The sequence below is a fragment of the Panthera tigris genome, chromosome B1 (assembly GCF_018350195.1).
Source record: "Panthera tigris isolate Pti1 chromosome B1, P.tigris_Pti1_mat1.1, whole genome shotgun sequence".
In the NCBI taxonomy this organism is placed as follows: domain Eukaryota; kingdom Metazoa; phylum Chordata; class Mammalia; order Carnivora; family Felidae; genus Panthera; species Panthera tigris.
Genome location: NC_056663.1, coordinates 51,755,895 through 51,776,744, shown reverse-complemented (window position 1 = coordinate 51,776,744; position 20,850 = coordinate 51,755,895). Strand labels below are relative to the sequence as shown.

General features: G+C 39.6%; 1 protein-coding gene and 1 long non-coding RNA gene across 4 annotated transcripts in view; one reads left to right on the top strand and one right to left on the bottom strand.

Annotated features, from left to right (window-relative positions):
* LOC102966135 overlaps positions 1-11,974 on the bottom strand; it is a 50,742-nt gene extending 38,768 nt beyond the window's left edge. For all 3 annotated transcript variants that reach the window (XR_006216677.1, XR_446952.3, XR_006216678.1), the window contains exons 1-2: positions 11,645-11,974; positions 9,950-10,056 (exon numbers count right to left, since the gene is read on the bottom strand). This is a non-coding gene — a long non-coding RNA (uncharacterized LOC102966135). The remainder of the gene's footprint in view (positions 1-9,949; positions 10,057-11,644) is intronic.
* Positions 11,975-12,158: 184 nt separating this feature from the next.
* Positions 12,159-20,850, top strand: part of PINX1 (PIN2 (TERF1) interacting telomerase inhibitor 1) — an 88,497-nt gene continuing 79,805 nt past the window's right edge. Inside the window, exons 1-3 of the mRNA XM_007097128.3 lie at positions 12,159-12,295; positions 18,537-18,646; positions 20,315-20,407. Of these exons, the coding sequence (XP_007097190.1) occupies positions 12,277-12,295; positions 18,537-18,646; positions 20,315-20,407 (222 nt within the window). The 5' untranslated portion in view covers positions 12,159-12,276. The remainder of the gene's footprint in view (positions 12,296-18,536; positions 18,647-20,314; positions 20,408-20,850) is intronic.

Here is a 20,850-nt window from a genome sequence, read left to right as displayed (position 1 = left end):
TCTTCCTATGCGAGCTTCTATAACATACAAATACTGCAAGAGAGGACAAGAAAATCGATTACAGGAGGCTTTGAAGATGAGGGCCCTGAGTTGGTATTAGCTGAGCATGTCAACTTAAGGAAAAAAGGATCACTCACACATTCTCCAGACTCAGAAGCACAGGCAACAGAAACCAGGTTGAGTTTCAAGTAGATTACAGGGGGAATAGCCTAGCAAAATAGGATACTTCCTCTCCCCCCTCCCTCCACACCGGCCAGGGAATGGGTAGATAAATCTCAGGAAGACATCATATCAAGCACCCATTTCTAGTGTATTGGATCTGAGAGCGGGAAGGTGCTTCTCAGCTTGCGGTCTGAGGCAGGCTTCAGCAGGCACTGCAGGAGAAACCCTTCAGGGAGGGATGCGCCCTCCATGCTTTGGGTAACAGCCACTAGATTGGCACATTTAGAGAGTTTATAATAGATACAGCTCCCCTGATAACTGACAAGAACAGACTCCGTGGGCTGTGTCATTCCTGCTTGGGCAAAATATCTCCCAAGGTTGGTGGGGGGAAGGGCGGAGCCGAGGCCAGCAGTGAACTTCCAAGGCAGAATTAGCTTTAAATAAGTGAGAAAACAAAGCTATTTCCCTCAGCCTGCTCCCAGGCTCCCCTGCTCCAACCACCACAATATGCAGCTCTATGGAAATTCAGAATGCTCTCTGAGATGTTTATAGTTTGTTTTGGTGACAGTGGTGGTGGTGGGTAGTTTTTTTTGTTTGTTTGTTTGTTCTTGTTTTGTTTTTAATAGAAGTCATTCAGAGCAAATGATATTTCATTTCTGCTTTATGCAATTTTAGGTTCATGTGTTTTCACTAGTGAAAAAATTATATGAAGATAAAATTGGGTTTGTTGGCTTAAACCTTCCATGGTTCTAACTTGCTTGTTACTGTATAGGACAATTTTACTTTTTAAAGACTTGTTTTGGGGTGTCTACATAGCTAGTATATAAACTATATAAAACTTGAAACATTCACAAAGTATAAGGAATCTCTGCTTCCAGCCACAAGAGAGTAACAGGGACTGGATTTATCATCCATCTTGAACAACACAAAACTGGATGAAAGATACAAAATACTGGTTTTCAGACATTAAGCAGTGGGCAGTCAAGAACTGTGCTCCCCAAGAGATAGAATGTAAAGGGTGTGAACCCTCTGATTGCCCTTATGTCCTGCCTGGAGAGAGTTTCCAGGCTGTACACGGGGATGGGGCCCCCAAACAGAACCCAGAGGGTCTCCCTGAGCCGAGGAGACACAGATCAAAGTAGCTAGAATCCACGGGGCTGTGTATTGGAGAGAAGAGAGCTATACCAAGTGATGGCTCCACATACCATCAAAGGGGTCCCCTCCAGTCTTCCAGTGAGCACTGAGCAAGGGACACATGTACAGAAACTACAGGGAAAGAACCGCCCAAGAGAAACAGGCAGAAAAAAATCCCCAGAGCTTATGCAGTGCCAAGAATAACTTCCTGAGCAGGAAGAACTCTGAACACATGGAGCATTAAATAGAATCCTCAGAAGATTGTCTTACCTCAGTTGTGGGACCAGATTACATCTAAACTAAAAGACTATTAGCCTCCCACCTAACAAAGCTTGAAAGAAAGTCTTGAAAAGATCAAATTATTCCCCCCAAAACCTAACTGTATCCCAGAATGAAATATTTAAAGGAATATAAATCCTCCCAAACCCAATAATATAACACAGAATTCTTGTCATGGCATAACAAGTTATCAGGTAGGTAAGTAAAGAAGCAGGAACATATGAACCATAATCAGGAGAAAACCTTAAAAAGCATTAAGAAGATCAAAAAATAACCATGACCTTACCAGTAATAAATGATCTTAATGATTCAGGTTATTATTACCTTTTAGGCTTTTATTTGGTACATATTTTTTAAGTTACTGAAATCACATTAACTATGGCTGATCAAATATAGGTACAACTTAACTTGGTTGAGAACTTTTCTGCCTTCCTGCCTTCTTTTCTTTCTTTCCTTTTCTTTTCTTTCTTTTTTGGTGATAAGAACCAACACTCATTTGGGTTACCTCAAATAGGAAGTGTATTATAAGGAGAACACTAGGTAATAAGGAAAGAGGGTTCTCAGCTAAATTGGCCAAGGGAGAACAAAAGACAAGTAATTGGACCTTGTAGGAAGTGAAGGCATGAGAATTGCTCAGAACCAGAACAGCTTCCACATGTCGGCAAGAGCCTTAAATATTCCCTCCGATGCCCCACCTTAACAAGCCTCACTCCCCATGAACTCAGTATTCCTTCTCTTTGTACATCACCTTGTCGCTTCTGTTGTACACAATGGTTTCTGGCCTGGATCATTCAAACCCATGAACATCCACCTGACTTTCAACCAAACTGAGAACACTTTACATTAAGGGATTGAGAACAGAGATGACAATGACATTTATTCTCTTGGTTGTGGTCCCAGGACAGGACCTGAGCACAGGTAGGACATTTCTCTCACTGCCTCCATTCAGGAAGCTATGGCTGAAAGCAGAGGCAATGTGGGTGAGCTTTCTTCAGTCAAAATTTGCCTACACATCCAAGAAAAAGTCAAATGTTGGGGTATATATTTGAGCATCAACTGCACAGAAAGGATACACAGATTACAGTAACTTCCTTCATGACCACAGGGCTCAACTTCCAGCTCTTAGCCATCAAAACGGGGCTATCCCCATCAAGCAAGTTTACTCTATTAGAAGCAGAGAATTATTTTTCATTGGTCATTTCTCCATAAAACCCTGTAAAAGGAGTGAGAGTCTGTTTACTATTGGATTTGTTGCTCTATCTTATTTAGAGGTTGGTACAATATTATCTTTGAGCCCTTGTATTTATGTAAATGAAAACATCCTCAAAATCCTATCTTAAACATTGTCAGTGTTGTTTTTATTCAATTATGAAAAATTTCAAGCATAAAGTAAAGCTGGGAGAATGTTATAGGGAACATCCATCGAGATTTTACTCTACTTGCTCTATCACACATTCACATAATTGTCCTCTCTCCATCCATTAATCCCACCTATGTTTGGTGCATTTCAGAGTAAGTTGTAGCTATCAGAATACATTCCCCTAAATAACTCAGCATGAATGTTGTTACCTAAATTTCAATGTTTGCTAATATTTTTTCCATGTCTACACAATAAAATGTGAAAATCCTAAGAGTGCACCCCTGAGCTCAAAAAAAAAAAAAAAAACACATTGAACTGGGTAACCCAAATAATTATCAAAATCTATGACACCATCATCATCCCAGAAAATTTCTTTGTGCCCCTTCCCAGTCAATTTGTGTCCCAGTCCCCAGAGACAACAGCTGTTCTGATTTTTTACACCTAGATTTCCTTTGCCTTTCCAGAATTTCATGTAAATGGAATCACAGAATATATACTTCTTTCACCGAGCATCATGTTTTTGAGATTAATTCAGGGCACAGCAAATTTTTTCTTAATATATTTTTAAAAGTTTACTTATTTTGAGAGAGAAAGAGAGTGTGCGCACACACACACACACACACATACACAAAGTGGGGGAAGGGGAAGAGAGAAGGAGAGACAGAATCCCAAGTAGGCTCTGCACCTTCAGTGCAGAGCCTGATGCAGGGCTCAAACTCACGAACCTTGAGATCAGGACCTGAACTGAGATCAAGAGTCTAATGCTTAACTGACTGAGCCACCCAAGCGTCCCCTTAATATTTCTAAGTTGAAATATTTTAGCCTTTGGGGCCATACAATCTCCCAAAACTACTCAATTATGCTGATGTGGCCAGAAAACAGCCCAACACTAGATAAACAAATGGGGTTGGTTGTTCCAATAAAACTTTGTTTACAAACACAGGTAGCCAGCCCATAGGCCATGGTTTGCCAACCCCATTAAATGTTGTGTGCTTCAGTAGTTTGTTTCTCCTCACTGCTGAGTAGGATGCCATGGTAGGAATGTGCCAGTTTATTTATCATTTGCCAGCTGATGATCACCAGGGATGCTTCTAGTTTCTAACTATCGTGAATAAAGCCTCTAAGAACACTCTTGTACAAGTGTTTTTGTAAAAATGTGTTTTTCATTTCTCTTGAGTAATACTTAGAAGTGGAATTGCTGGGTCATGGGGTAGGTTTATTTTTACTTTTATTCTAAATCTATAAAAAAATAAACAATAAAAAACAGGTGCCAGGCATCAGTGTTACTTTTACTTCCCTTTACCAGGGAGAGATAATTATAACCACGTTCTGTGGAATTGTCTTCTCTCACGGAAACTTCTCTCCCTCTCCTGCCCTTTCCTTACTTTCACAGTGAGATCATCACAAACAAAACCTTAAAAAACATACTTTACACAGCTATCTCTACTACCTGGCTGCTTCTTTCTACTTCCTGGTTCAAACTGCCAAGAGGAAGACTCATTTCAGCTGATCATCACCTCATGCCTGGCCAGCTTTTCAAGGTGGCCTCATGCCAGTGGGTGTTGGCCTTCCAGGGAGTGACCGCATGCCTCATCTAACAGGCATCTAATAGGCAAAGTGGTTCATAGGGTAGAGATGGGGCTTCTATAAAGGAAACCTGGAGGGCTGTGTCTCTTGGCTGAGCAGTTTCCCATAGCAAGGATGGTAGATGTGGCTGGAATTTTAATTGACATATAACTATAATGATTAATAATTCCCCTATTGTTGGATATTTAGGTTGTTTTCAATTTTTTGTCTCACAACTTAGGCTGCAAAAAACACTCTGAAACACAAATATTTGCATAAAATTGGCAATATTTCTTTCTAGACCCCCTAGAAGTCATATTACCAGGCATGAGTATCTGATATCAGTGTTTCCCCTACTTCAGCATGAACATTACGGGCAGGGCTTACTAAAACACACAGGGCTGGGACCCATCCTAGAGTTTCTGTTTCAGAAGGTCTAGGGTGGACGTGAGAATTCGCATTTCTAACAAATTCCCAAGTGATGCTGACCTGGGAAGAGGAATTTTTCTTTCCTTCTAATGCTTCCACAGCCACTTTCTGCTACTTTAAAATATTTAACACAATTTGCATTGTGTTACAATTAAATTTGCATATATCCATTTCCTCCCTAGAATAAGAGTTCCATAAGGTCAGGTTTTGCATTGTTTATCTTCATAGGCACTAAAGTGCTAAGCACGAATAGTGTGTTTCCAAAAAAGAAAAAAAAAAAAAAGGTTGTTATGTCAATAATCTGCCACCTACCTAATTTCCTTGTTATTCTCTGCTTTGCAGTATTAATGCTGTCCCCAATTCCCCCAATTTTATTGGCAGACACTTAAAACTAGTTGCCACCTAACTTTTGATTATTGCTTCAATTTTTGATAAGCAATAGCTGTAATTTTTCACGCCTGGATTTTATACCTCCTCTTGTCATTAAGTACCCTTGATCCAAATTTTCCTTGGGGTGGGTGATAGTGGAAGGAGGTTGTGAGGGAAGATCGGATGGCTTGGCTTAGCTCAAACAGTGTCACAAATGCATAAACAGAGATCTTAAAATTAAATTTTTCCATTAGCATCCTTGAAATCAAAATCAAAATGAGATGTTTGTGAAAGACTTTGAAAGTAGTAAAGCCCTCTCTAAATTATGGAATTATTAATATGACACCTAGGTTATATAATAAACAGAGGAGAGGAAAACATTTAGGAAGTAACCTACCCAACTTTACCCCTGTCACAGTTCAGACAAAAATCAGACATACTTAAAACATTTAGACCACAATGCAGAAACTAAAAGATGGATAAACAGCACATTCAGACCAAAGTTAGGAGAGTCTCCATGAGTTTGTATTACAGGAACCACAGAAGTTTTTTTGACTCAGATTTGTGGTATTTCCATACCATACAGTAAAAGTGTAAAATGTTTTGAATGAACTGGCCCTAATTGCCTCAGAACATCTTAAAGTGAGAAACTTTCCCTCTGGTTTATTTCACCTGATCCCACAACCTCTCTCTTCATCCAAGGTATGATCTAAAATAGGACTCACAGCCCATTTCCAAGATTTTCAGGTGATATAAGGTCAATGCACCAAGGAAAGTACCTGTTTGCAATTACATATATGTAATTGCATGTAAGTATTTACTATAGGTACATACAATTACTATGTCATTGAATATACGTACTTACTATCCTTTTTCTTTTTTCTTTTTTATTTAAAGTTAGTTAACACATAGTGTAATAATGATTTGAGGAATAGAATTTACTGATTCATCACTTACACATTACATCTAGTGTTACTATCCTTTTTCACGAAGTTTTCCCAGTCATCTCCTGGTAGGATGAAGCTTGTCCTTAATAGACTTCTCAAGAAAGGTTCATGAGTGTAGTATTCCCTCAGTTGTGGCAAGTTTAAAACTGGTTTTCTACAGATTTGACACTTGAAGGATACCTAGGCTGGATATACAATTCTTGATTCATATTTTCTTTACTTGAGTGTCTTAAAATAGCTGCTCCATGGTTGTCTTGCTTTCTACGTTGATATTGAGAGGTCTTATGTTGACTTAATCTTTTGCCTTTATTATTTTAAGCAATTAATTATGTTCATTAATTAACTTACTATTTACATGTTATTATTATTACCTTGCTTAGAGATTTTTCCTTTTTTTAAAATTTTTTTTATTAGTTTTATTTTTGAGAGGCAGAGAGAGACATAGTGTGTGTGGGGCAGGGGGGCAGAGAGAGAGAGGGAGACACAGAATCAGAAGCAGGCTCCAGGCTCTGAGCTGTCAGCACAGAGCCTGATGCAGGGCCTGAACTCATGAACCGTGAGATCATGACCTGAGCCGAAGTCAAACACTCAACCAACTGAGCCACCCAGGCGCCCCAAGATTTTTCTTTTTGAAAAAGTCTAATAGTTTTGCTAGGATATGTCTTGGAGTTGATTGTTGTGGCTTAGTTTTCCCAGGTATTTGATGGACATTTTATTGAAAAAAAAAATTTTTTTGATGGACTTTTTAAATATGTAGAATCAGATCCTCTTTTATTTCTGGAAAGTTTTATGGACTATAGTTGTAAATGTTAGTTCTGTTCCATTGTTTTCTTTTTCTTCTTCAGGAACTCCAATTTTATATATGTCTGTTGGATCTTCTTTGCCTCTCTTCCATTTCAACAGCTTTCTGACAGTTTTTTTAAATTCCTTTTTAAATTTTATTTTCATTCTCTTAGCTTTCTTCAATATCTCTTATTAACTTTTAATTGAATAGCTTCCTCTGGGCATCTTGTAATCTTGTCATCACTTCTGATACGGTTGTGCCTTTTTACTTCCATTTCTTTCCCGTGTACAATCAACTCTCATTTGATTTCTTTCTGTTTTTTGTTCCTATGAGTCTGAATTTCCAATTCAGAGTTGTTTTTTCTCCTCCACATCACCAAGTAATTAATTTGATATGGGGTATTATCTATACTTTTCTTCTGGTTTTGGTTGTTTTTACAGGGGTAGATTTTCATCCATTGAAATGTTTCAATTCCCACTTTCTGTTTTCTTCTCATAGAAGCCTTGTATAGATGAAGACTATTTTTGTTTATTAATTTCATGGACAGGCTCTTGGCTAAGGCGTAGTGCAAGAGTGCCACTTACTCTCAGTGTAGCAAAGTGCCCTTTCAAACAGTAGTTCTCTTTTTAGTGTGTGTGGAGGGGAAATTGGGGAAAAGAAATTTAGATTCCTTGATTGTTTAGGATTCTCTTTTGCTTGCAGAACTCTAAATCTCCTCTTCTTTTATCTTTTTAATCACCTAGTCCCCAAAGGAGACTTTCAGAAGCATTGAAATTGGTTCACTGCTACATAAAAATCATCAGTATTCATACTTGATCTCTTGCTGCTTTCAACATTGCTGATCACTTCATCGTTATCTTAAACATTTCCCCCCCCTGCTTTTCCTCTTACCTCTACAGCAGCTCCTTCTATCTCTCCTAGGAGTCTTGTTATTCTCTTCTGGCTATTAAATTTAGATTTCTTCAAAGCCTGGCCTTTTGCTATTCTCATTCCATGTGCCTTCTGGGTGCACACATTATGGTCCATGGCTTCCTTTAACATCTACATTTGCATGATTCCCAATTTTTATCTCTAGCCCAACCTGTTCCCTGAGCTCTGGACACCTATGTCTAACTGATGAGGTTCATACTCAAAGACACCTCAATCATCCCATATCTAAAACTGAGTTATTTTATTCCTCACTCCCAAATACCACCATTTCAGTTGTAGAAATTTTGAGATTATTCTTGACAACTTTCTCTCTCTCAACTCCCAAATCAGTCTTCCCATATATACCTTTCTCCCTTCAATGTGTTCAGCCCATACAACAGCCATAGGGAACTTTTAGAAGCTATAATGTGTGTTACTCCCCTACTTAAAAATTCTTCAGTGGCTTCCCATAGCTCTTGAGACAAAGACCCAGACCATTATTATGACCCACAATGCCTTGTAAGAACTGGCCCCTTATTCAGTTTTGTGGCCTTGTTTTCCCTTGCTCTGAATTCTAGCCACATCAAGTCCTGGAATAGTCCATGTTTTAATTCATTTGTCACTTCCTTGTGGAAGCTTTCTTTAATTTTCCTAAGTTAAATCCCCTCTTATATTCTGTCCTAGCCACATGCATTTCTCTTTCACAACATTTACCTTTAGGTCTAATTCTATATTTATGGTAATGCCTCTTTTCTTTGCAAACTCAATGAGGGTAGGGGTCATGACTGTTTTGTTCACTTTTGTAATTCCAGCACCAAGCACAATCTCTGAAACAATAAATATTTGTTGAAATAATCATCCTAACCTCTATTTCCTTTAAAATTATAATAGTGCCTTATTGAGTATTATATTGAGTGTTTCCTATGCATCAGGTGCTTTTCTAAGCACTTGACATGTATCATCTCATTATTTCTCTTAATAGAGGAATAGGGAGGTAAAGTAATCTGCCCAAGATACACAGCAGGTTACCAAAGCTAGTAAGTAAGTGACAGAGCTAAGATTTGAACCCAGAAAGTGTGGCTTCAGAATCCTAGCTCTCTGGGGCACCTGGGTGGCTCAGTCGGTTGAGCGTCTGACTTCGGCTCAGGTCATGATCTCACGGCTTGAGTTCAAGCCCCGCGTCAGGCTCTGTGCTGACAGCTCAGAGCCTGGAGCCTGCTTCCGATTCTGTGTCTCCCTCTCTCTCTGCCCCTAACCCACTCGCATTCTGTCTCTGTCTCTCTCAAAAATAAATAAACATCAAAAAAAAAAAAAAAAAGAATCCTAGATCTCAAATATTATGATATTATAGTCCCTTTAATGTTCATATCACTGACTTATGCTTTTCTGATTAAAGTAATTTTCTGAAAGTCTTTCAGATGGAAATAATCTCAGTGATAATTCTTTTTTCATAGATTGGATCAGTGTTATAAAAAGAGGTCATTTCAAGATGACTTTCTCAAGATCACACTCCAAGCTAGTAGCAGAATTTAGGCTCTGTAATATTTTCTGACTGCTTTTTTCTTCCTCCATTGTATCAGCCTGGTGCCTCTTAGGACTGGGCTAAGTTTAACTGGCAAGATTCAGTTCTATTTCTTTTACAGATAAAAATTTTAGTGATACATCTGATATATAAAGATGTAGTACAGCATATGAGAATTCCTTTTTGTGATTGTACAGAATGTGTAACTAGCTTTTGTAATTGTATGTATGTGGAGTGTGTGTGTGTGGGGGGGGGTGTTGACTGAGATTTGCCAGAGCTAAAGAAAAGAAGTAGCAATCATCTATCTCTGACATTGGTCTTTGCTTGCCTGAAGGTGGGGGACTATGTCAGATGATTTACCCAAGTAACTTCTAGGTTCAGTTCTTTCGTATATTGAGAGCATTTGTTACCTAAAGGTATTCTTTGCAATGTACTTTTCTTGAACAGAAAAAAAAAAAGGTATATTTTAACCCTGCGTTCATTCATACCTTTGGTTGTTTAATGGCCTGCTGCACAAAGGAAGGTCTGTGGATCATCGGCACCCACATCCTTGGAAGCTTGTTAGAAGTGCAGAATTTCTGGTCCTATCCCAGACCTGCTGAATGAGAAACTGCATTTTAATAAGATCCTCAGATGATTCACATGCACATTAAAGGTTGAGAAGCACTGCTCTGAGAGGGTCTGCCAAGAAAGAGACTGAAGAATAAGACTGAATGTCTTATACTGATGTGTCTTATTTTTGTTTATTTTTAAAATTTTTAATGTTTTTATTTATTTTTGAGAGAGAGTAGGCGCATGAGTGGGGCAGGGGCAGAGAGAGAGGGAGACACAGAATCCAAAGCAGGCTCTAGGCTCTGAGCTGTCAGCACAGAGCCTGACGTGGGCTCGAACTGTGAACTGCAAGATCATGATCTGAGCTGAAGTTGGGTGCTTAACCGAATGAGCCACCCAGGTGCCCCCAAATCACCTTGTTTTTAAAAGTACAGTATCCACTCCCAACTGACAATTTAAAAATACAAATAGGGTTCTATATACATTTTTTAAAGCCCAAACTTAACAATAGTTTTTTCCCATTATAACGTGCACTCTGGAACTTGGCCTTTATCATAATCATCTCTGTATGCACATAGACATCTAGCAGAATAGTTTGAGTATGGTAGGGCTGTTTTGTGAATTTTAACTGAAGTGTCTCAGTCTCCAGGGGAGTTCTAATGAAATTCTGGCAAGGGGACTGTCAGACAGAGAGGAGGGACATGTGACTCTCCACAAATTTCAGGTGACTATATAGATAGAAGGCTTTCTCCTCATGAGTAGAACATAAAGAGAGCATCCTAGGTGCCAAGAGAAGCTGTATGAAGGACTAGATTCCTGTTCTAGATGAAGTTTCCCTTTAACTAGGGGTCTAGACCATCAAGGTAAACTTACCTAGTTTCATAAACATTAGAAAAAAGAAATACAAACGAATAGTTGCTGCTAGCAGTGAATACCCAGGAACTGAGGGGAAAGAGGAGAGGCAAAATCAATGTAACTTTTATAACTAAGTCAGGGAGCACATAAGTTGTGACGCAGAAAACAGGAGTAAAGTAGGGAGTTGGACTTGCTCCAAATGAGAAAGGCAGGATCACCCAAGTCCTTGGATAATTAGCTGATCTGTTTGATAAGATAGGAGAAGATAGAAGGTAGTTACATGAGAGTGGACAATAGTGAATTGATCAGGAAGTCAGCATTTTCAAGCACCACATACGTTGGTATATGATTGCAGGAAGATAATTTTGTCTCTTTGATGGTCAGAAACATTGAGACAGAAGTTTGCATCACTGCTGGTGTGGTCTAGGTCAAAACTGAACTCGGATTGTTGAGTGTGGCAGTGAATAGTAAGGAATGGTTGTGCCTTGTGATTTGGTGAGCTGCCTTTCCTGGAGATGTTCAGTCAGAGACCGAAAAAGGAATCCTATAAAAGGGACTGCATTTGGACGAATGCAGGATAGACTAATGGTTTCCATGGTTTGTTTCAACTCCACCATTTCTTGCGTCTATGACATCTCTATGAGGATTATATATTGAAAAAAACTATTAGTCTTGTTGAAGACATCATGTTAAAGACAGACAACATTTTAGCCACATTTAGTTATCTTATTAACTTGGGATCCCACAGATAGATTCATAGTTGTGTGTCTACTTACCTATCTACCTCAGAGGGCAGAGGTGGGACACCATACTGCAAAGTCCTCCCCTCTAGGTGAGTTTGTCAAACTCCTCATACACACCGTTTTAATAATACTGGCGGCCCTAAGAACTATTGTTTACATGTTTCTTTTCCTCAGGAGATTCTGAGCGGAGGGCAGAGTTCATGTTTTACTTCCAGAAACCACCACTCTTGGCATTTAGTTATTAATATTGAGAGTGACACAGGTAACCCTATTGAGCGCTTGCTCTGTGGCAGACGCTTTTAGAAGCGTTTACACATAGGCAATCATTTAGTTCAGGAACTTGCTCATGCGAATAAACCCACACCCTCCCCTCCACCTGCTTTAGACCCGGAGACCTCTGACCTCTCCCCCTGGGTGTCCGCAAGCCCGCACCTTCCGGAATATACTCTCCCCGGCCCGCCCCTCCCCCATAAGGCCCGCGTCCCGCCCACTCGCCGCCACGTGGTTGAGGGCTGGTCGCGGCCCACTGACGTCACCAGCACGCGCCTCGGCCGCTGCAGTCCACCTGGTTTGCGAGTCTGGTGGTTGTAACTTCCCCGCGAGCCGGCTGCTTGGTCGCCGCCACCTCTCAGGTCCGAAGGCTCGTGGCGTCACAGGCTCTCGACATGTCAATGCTGGCTGAGCGTGAGTGGAGGGAGCGAGGGTGAAGTTTCCAGGTGACGGGCCCGGCCAGACCAAGTGGTGCGGGGTGCGGGTCTCCGGCGCGCAGCGGGGCGGGGGATGCCAGGGGACTGGGTAACCCCGGTTCGTCTCGCCCTGCCTGCCGCAGAGATTTCCCGGCGCAGCCTTCCCCAGGTTAGCTACTGGTCGGTTAGTGAAAGAGACTGCCAGTGTCCACGTGGGACTTTGTCCTCAAGCTCAGATCTGGGCACGCGCGCGGTGGGCTCGAATGGGAGCCAGAACGCCGATCGTAGGAACCCTGACTTGGTCTTTCACTTCCCGGCCCTCAGCTTCTTCTGGTTAAAAAGAGGCGGCTGGGCCAGCAGAATCTCTTCAGGCAGTGAAATCCCGTTCTCGAAGGTTTATTGAACCCAGAAAAAGAAAAGCAAAGGGGTTAAAAGCGTCAAACGCAGGAAGTTAGCCTTTTTTAGGGGATGCAGGGCTAATGAGTGATTCTAAGTAAGACTGGCTTAGTTGGGCTTAGTTGGAAATGTTAACATTCTTGTGTGACAGGAGTGTTGGCTGTAACGCCGCGTCCTGCTTCAGTTTGCTTCTGACACCACCACTTTGTGAAGTTCATCAATTCCCTCCCTCTGGAGAGGCTATTTGACTTCTGAGCGGTATCTGTAGCTAAGGTTTCCTGCCACCAGATGGCAGTCGTGCTTTGGCCATGAAAAGATGGCCCATAACTTTTTGGAAGTGTATAGTGAGCAATGAACAGAAACCGCTTGAACAGACCTACAGCAACCACATAGGATTCTGTGAAATAAATGTTATCAGCATCCTCTTATCTAAGAAGGTGGAAGAATGGGAGCACAAAACGCAAGGAGTAAACAGTTTTACAGGGAGTTCCAGTTTTACAGGGGATGAAATCGAGGTGCAGAGGAAAATAATTTGCCCCGAGTCACTGAGCTAGAAAGTGACAAATTTGATCTAGTTATCTCGTATCTTAACTTTTTTGTCACTAGGACCAGCAGTTTTCTATTGTTTTTAAATAGGGACTTACAGAAAAGAATATGTTCTAGACTGTGACTCTGTGGGCTGTTTGTTCATTTGTAAAACTAGGGCTGCTAAGATCTTTTCTGGTTTTAATATTTTCTGATGTATGCTTAATACAGCATGCACGTTGGCCCTGGCTCTGCTGTTCATTTATGTCTCTTTCCATGATCAGTTTCTGTGGGACTATTAAAAACTACTTTTATTATCTTCATTACTAGGTTGGCTTAAAAAAAAATCAATGAAGTGGTGAATGTGAAAATATTTCAAAGTATGAAATGCTTGCTGTAGATGCATGAAATGCTGTCTGTAGACATCAGTAATTCAAGTTGCATGATTACAAGGGAATATTTTGAGTTCTTGTCTCCCCACCATGACTCCAGATTTTCAAATCTTTTGGTTTTTTTTTTATGCTTATTTATTTTTGAGACAAGAGTTGTGAGTGGGGGAGGGCCAGAGAGAGAGGGAGACACAGAATCCCAGCAGGCTCAGGCTCTGAGCTGTCAGCACATACCCCCCAGTGCTCAAACCCAAGACCTGCGAGATCATGACCTGAGCTGAAGTGAGATGCTTAACTGATTGAGCCACCCAGGCACCCCAAATTTTCAAATCTTTGGCATAATATTATATTTTGTGTTATCTTTTAAAATAACTTGCTAAGTATAGTTTGTGGCATCTTTTGTGATTAGATATTTAGGACTGATGTTCTCATTTTATTTTATTTTTTTTGTTGTTGTTGTTTTTTTGTTTTTTTTTTTTGTTTTTTTGTTTTTATTTTTGAGACAGAGAGAGACAGAGCATGAACGGGGGAGGGTCAGAGAGAGGGAGACACAGAATCTGAAACAGGCTCCAGGCTCTGAGCTGTCAGCACAGAGCCCGACGCGGGGCTTGAACTCACGGACCGCGAGATCATGACCTGAGCCGAAGTCGGCCGCTTAACCGACTGAGCCACCCAGGCGCCCCTGTTCTCATTTTAGAAGTAAGAAAATAGAAGCAAAGAAAAACCCCATACTCATAATTTCACTGCCTAGCAATTCTATTTTCTGTTAGTTTATAAAATTGGGGTGATTCTTAATTCTGTAGGTACAGTTTTGGTTTTTCCCCCACTTAACATTAGTGAAGATTTTCAATTCATTAAGCACATGCTATTTCCTGTTTTCCCTTGCCATGTGTACTATATTTTGTTTTATTTTTGCTATAGGCACTTACCCTATTTTTAAAATCTAGTAGTTTTCTTTGTATTTCTCAAATATATTTTTTATTTATTATTTCTTTAATTATCAAGTGTTATTTTATTGGGTCTCCTTTGTGTAAGACAAAAAATCTAGCTTACCGAAACTTCCCCCATGTAAGACAAGAATTTAATTTATTGATCTCACTTCGTAGTCTTTATATCATTTGAAGTTTTAGACCTGGATTTTTATCAAGATATTACTCTTTTCTTAGATTCTTTCCTTTTCGAGACAATTTTTGACACTTCTAGTCATATTTATAGTCAAATCACACTATAGTTAATGGATTTTAGTGCTCATCACATTAAGATTTTTATACTGCAGTTTCTTTAACTTTGAATATGTCTTGAATAATTTTTTAATAGGAATACATGGTACATGGATGGTATATTTTGAGCTCTTGAATATCTAAAAGTGTCCTCTGAAAAAGAGAAAAAAGACAAAACTTCTGTCCCTGGCTTTTGGGACTCAACACACCTTTCAGAGTAAGCTGAATCCTGGCATAAGTCATGTGGTATTAGGCATGGAGTAATTGGAAAGTGAATAGAATTGAGAGTCTAGAAATAAACCGTTATATTTATACTCAATTGATTTTCAAGAGTGCCAAGACAATTCAATGGGGAAGGAATAGTTTTTTCAAAGAACGGTGCTCAAGCAACTGGATGTTCACAAGCAAAAGAATGAAGTTGTACTCTTATTTAAGCATGTATATAAAAATTAATTCAAAATTAATTGTATTTAATCATATTTAAATATAATTATTTTGGGGTGATGAAAATATTCTTTAAGTAGGTAATGGTGATGGTACTACTCCATGAATATACTAAAAACCAATGAATACTACACTTTAAATGGGTGAATTTTATGGTTTGTGAATTATATCTCAACAAAACTACTTAAGCATTAAATAGTTGGAAAATATAGTTGGATAGTTATATAATCTAGAGTTAAATAAGGCCTTTCTAATGTTACCTAGGTAAAAAATATAGCAAAAAATGATTTATATACTTGATTATAAATTATTTTTATAATTTCTCTATTAAAAATTGTATTAAACTTTGCTTCAACAGAAAAAAAAAGAAAAGGGTTATTTATTGGGGTTACCCCCAAAATGCCTTGATGGAACCATCTAAAGTTAGAACTCCAAATAGGAGGAGTCCGGCTAGCGGATGGCAGAACACATCATCCTAAATAGTGATTCTGCAGATTCAGGGTACTCAACCCTGAGGCCCAGTGCTCCAGACTCCCAGAAGGAAAGCCAAGTATTCAGTATAAACCATATTGTTTGTATTAACAATTAGGCATAGTGAGCCACTGACCAATTCTGAGAATGCTTGGAACCCTCCTGAAAGCTAGGTTCCCAGCCAAGGTGCCAACCTTGTAAGCAAGCCTTTCGAAGGTTAGTAGTGAGGCCTGCTATGTTCTCTTCTGCACACAGGGTTAACAAGTTGACATCTAAGCGCAGAATGATTGTGGAATAAGAATAACAAAGCACATGAAAAAGTTGATCCAATCTGAACAGACCAGTGACAGTCTTTTCCTTGCCACGATTTCCCAAACCTGGAAATTCTACAGCACTAGAGCCCAAAAAGCCTTCCAGTGAAGTAGGGTTCGGATCAAATAAATTTGAGAAACATAGCATGCCTGCTTTGCCCTTAGAGGATCTACACATCTGCATATGAAATGTTCTGGGAAAGTCTCTAATATGGAACACTATTAAATTTTGTTTCACACAATGTTGCTCTATTTTATTTTAATGGGAAGCTCCCCTGATTTAACATCCTCGCTGGGGAAACCCTGCCCTACCCCTTTATTTGAGGATACCTGACATTTCTGCAAGGAAGAGGAACTGACCTTGGTGACCTTTTGTATAAGCATTATTACAGTCTGCTGTGTATGTGTATGTAACATAAAGTGTTGGAGTTCTTATTGGATAAGGTGGGTTCATTCATTCTCAGAAATGTCTTTTTCATATAAGCCCCAGTTAGAATCCCTGGCAGGCACCGCTGTGGAGAGACATGAACGCTGACACATACCAGTAAGCAGCCTTACAAAGAGAACATGGCTAAGAAGGCTCATATCTGGTATGTTGTTCATTAGCAGAGGCAATGTTATTCTCTGTATTTACTAAGATAGGTAAACTGGTAACTTAGTCATGGTTAACATTTTGGGGTCACCTTTTTCTTGCAAAACTGTAGATTTGAGCCCAACTTGTTTTGCTTTTTCTGCATGCTTATAAAAAGTTTACTTTTGTTTGGATGTGTGTAGTTTTGGGTCCCTTTATTGATTTTATGTGTTATACTGTAAGCCTCTCACTGGAGGTTGTATTATTTTTAAATTATGTTGTGAAGATGTGAGGGCGATCTGGCTGTGACACCTGTCACCGCATTGATTGCCAGGGTCGATTTGGCTGACCTGGCTGGTTAGGTGGGTGTCCCCTTCCCCACTGCTCTATGTGTGTCCCTCCCAAAGCTGCACAATAGGTCGAAGAGGGCGACCTTCCCCTTTAGAAAAGGGATAGAGGAGGACTGTTCTTCTGTCAAGGGTATACTAGTAGCTGTGCTCCCCTTCTAGAACCTTCAACCCAAGGTCCGTTTGTAGAATGTAGGGTAATCAAGCTTCCAAGACTCTAGACACATCCAAATGAGGTGCAGCATGTGACACTCTGCCTTCCTTGAAGGAGGAGGGGACGCAGGGAGTTAAGAGACTGCCAAGCATAAGGCTGTTGTTGATAGTGAGATACTGTGCTTTGATTGCTGCAGTAGGTCAATAATAAGCACACTTGACCTCCAAATTTCTCAATTGGCCACAATTTACTTTAGGGCTTCGTGTTCTTGTTCTGTGAACTTTTTGAGGTTCTATATCTCTGCAGCAATTTTCCATAAAACTATACTGATAAATTTGAGTTCCCAACGGTCAATTATTTGTATGCATTAAAAAATACTTAATACAAAGAGATTCAAAGCAGTTCCCTTAATTATGTTCTTTCCTTCCTTCATTCCTTTCCTCTTTCTCCTTTTTTCTTCCTTCTTTCTTTTGAATTCACTCATACATTCATTCACATATTTCCTGAGTGCCTGCTGTGGACATAGCATTTTCTACTTCTTGCAATGAAGCATGAAAAAGAATAGCACACAAATGTAAGCTGTAAGGAGATGATGGTCTCATAGGAAACATAAGAGAAGGATATTAGTAGTCATAATACAGAAGAATGTGTATTCAATGCCAGAAAAGAAGCAGATAGTTTATTTTGGAAGTTCAGAGAAGGGGTCATGTGTCTCTAGGGCATTTCAGTAATAAGGGATGACATCATAACTATGTGTAGATCACATGTGTGGAGGGTACAGTTGACTCTCCCCAAGATCATAATGACTGTTGTATATTGTGGATTAAGAATATAAGCTTTGATGTCAGTAGGCCCTTGCTTTGTATAGAGGCTCTGATATTTGTTTGGGGGCATTAGGTACATTTCTTTCTCTAAGCCTCAGATTTCCTCATCTGAAAAATGGAGGTAAGAATTTCCATCCTCATTGGGTTACTGTGCAAATCGAATACAATATATGGATAACATTTGGTACATAACGTATGGCACCGGAAGCTGTAGTGGCTGATGCTGCTGGTGGTGATGATGACACTGGTGTTGACAAGTGCTTAAGTTGCTGCCTTTAGCTGAGTGTGGAAGGCCAACTGATGGTATATCATGTATGTCTATTTGTCACATTTGGAGGGAACACTGTTATTTTTATCTTAGGCCAGTTTGTATATTGAGAATATAGTAGTTACTGGGAAAACCAGGGTAAGTAATCCAATCTGATGATATTTCATTGAATGCTGAATGTGATATCTGTATCTAATAAAACATATTGTTTGTCATATTTTTGCAAATATGTGTGTACGCATTAGGTTTTGTGTGTATTTGTGTAGTGTTTTCCAGGTTTAAAAGATAAATTGCTGATGAGATACTTTGTCATTTGCAGGTCGGCGGAAGCAGAAGTGGGCCGTGGATCCGAGAAACACTGCCTGGAGCAATGATGATTCCAAGTTTGGCCAGAGGATGCTAGAGAAGATGGGGTGGTCTAAAGGAAAGGTATGTTGGAGAAGAGCAAAAGAAATTGGAGCCATGCATAAAGGCAAATCAGAAGAATGCATCTTTCTTAGGACACTGGGAGAAATTTGTGTTTTTGATCAGTAAGCGATTTTGGAGACATAACTAAATTGTAACAATAAAATTAGAATTGAACATAAAGGTCAGTTCTCTTCGTTTATCATTTAAATTGCTGTGATTAGCATCTTTTATAGATTGTGCCTTTTAATTAGCTGCACTTGGAATCATACTTAACCATCAGTGTTTTTATATTGCTAAGAGTAATATTTTGTTCCCCTTTATAGCTCAGAATATACATTTTCCCATTTTCCTCACACTATTTATTCCTGGTTGAAATGGGTTTCTGGTGATACTTTTGTATTTAAATGGTTCTTGTGATGGCCTTTAATGATCTTGTTCCCAATCCAGTGGATCCTTTTTTATTCTCACGTTACTTAATCCCTTAGCAGCATTGGACACACTGGACTATTCTTGGCAATACTTGTGTCTTGGCTTCCACAGTACTGCTCTCTCCCTGTTTTTCCTTCTACCGCATTGGCCACTCCTAAGTATGTTGCTGGCTCTTCCTCCTCCAGCCTTTTGAGCTCTGGAGCTCCTCAGCCCCAGGCCTTTTCTGTATTCTGAAAGGTGAGCTCTTTGATTCCATACCATACTTTGAATGGTCTAAATTCTGAGAATTATCTGGTCCAGATCTGTCCTCTGAGCTTCAGGTTTGTAAATTCACCAGACTGCTTGACATTTCCACTTGAGTGAGCATCTCAAACTTTATAATTTTTGTTATAAAATTCTTGATACCCACCTTCCAGTCTTTTCCGTCTCAAGTTTTCCCCATTTTTGTAAATGGTCTTGCTTGGTTCCCCTACCTCTCTCACTTCTCGCATCGCCAGTCATTATTCCTCTCTATCCGGGGCCCCATCCTGGTCCACACACCATCACTGCCTGCCCTCTCAGCTGCTTCCCTCCCTCCTTTTCTTCCTCGGGGCCGTTTGCCAAACAATAGCCAGAATATCTTTTGAAATACAGAAATTAGATCATGGCATTCCCTTGCTTAAAAGTTCAGTGGCTTCCCATCGTTTTAAAAAATTAAATCCAAATTTCTACTGTAATTTCTAGGGTCCTGTGAGGTCTAGCCCCTTTATTTTATCTTATTTTCTCTCTGTCCACTCACCTAGAGCCACCCTGGTTGCCTTTTAGTTTCTTCAGTACAGCAGCCTCTCTGAGACACCTTACAAATGAGTGTTGATTGATTTAGGGACTTGGGGTCTCCTTTCTCCACTCTGTCAGTGTTGTTTTGTAAAATTATGTAATGGAGAGAGCCATAGATTTGTAATATCTCCAATGGGATTCCATTAGTTTGGTAATAGTACTCTGATTTCGAGCATCACAAAAAGGCATGTTCTGCATAGTGTGTACATGGGCCGTGAAATAGGTCTCAGGTTGAAGAGTTAGCATTCATTATTGTAAGTGCATCCTTGGTATTACAGACGTACTTTGTAAGAATCCATTAGACTGTGTCCTCTCTGAGGATAAGGATAGTGCCTCACTCCTGGATATTTCGTAATTAGTCGAATAGTTGATGAAGGAAGAAAGATGTGATCTCTCTTTATACTTGATAAAAATACTAACTCTCTTTGTGCTTGACCTCCACAGGGTTTAGGGGCTCAGGAGCAAGGAGCCACAGATCATATTAAAGTTCAAGTTAAAAATAACCACCTGGGACTTGGAGCTACAATCAATAATGAAGTGAGCAACAGTGTGTTTGCTGGGGGTTTTCCTTGCATGATTGGCTTTTTTTGTAAATACACATATTTCATCAAATTGATGAGGTTTTAACTATGCAAGTGTGTATCTTCCATGCTGTGGTTGACTAAAGAGCCCATAACTAAGCAGGCTTTTCGCCACACACCATGCCTTCACCTTGCCTTGTTGTCCTTATGGGATTCTTTACTTGATTATGTCTAAGATCCGAATTAGTTTTGTTCCTAAACTTTGAAAAAAATATTCTTTTTATAGAAATATTCATTTCAGTATAGAAAGGAATTTTTATCTTTATCTTCTTTCTAATATTTGCTTATACTATTAAAAGTTAGTGGCATTTAACTTCGGAGAGAAATTAAGTTTTTTCTGCAAGAAAGTGGTGACCTTTTCCTGTCCTTTTGTCTATTTTTTAATTTCATTTTTTAACA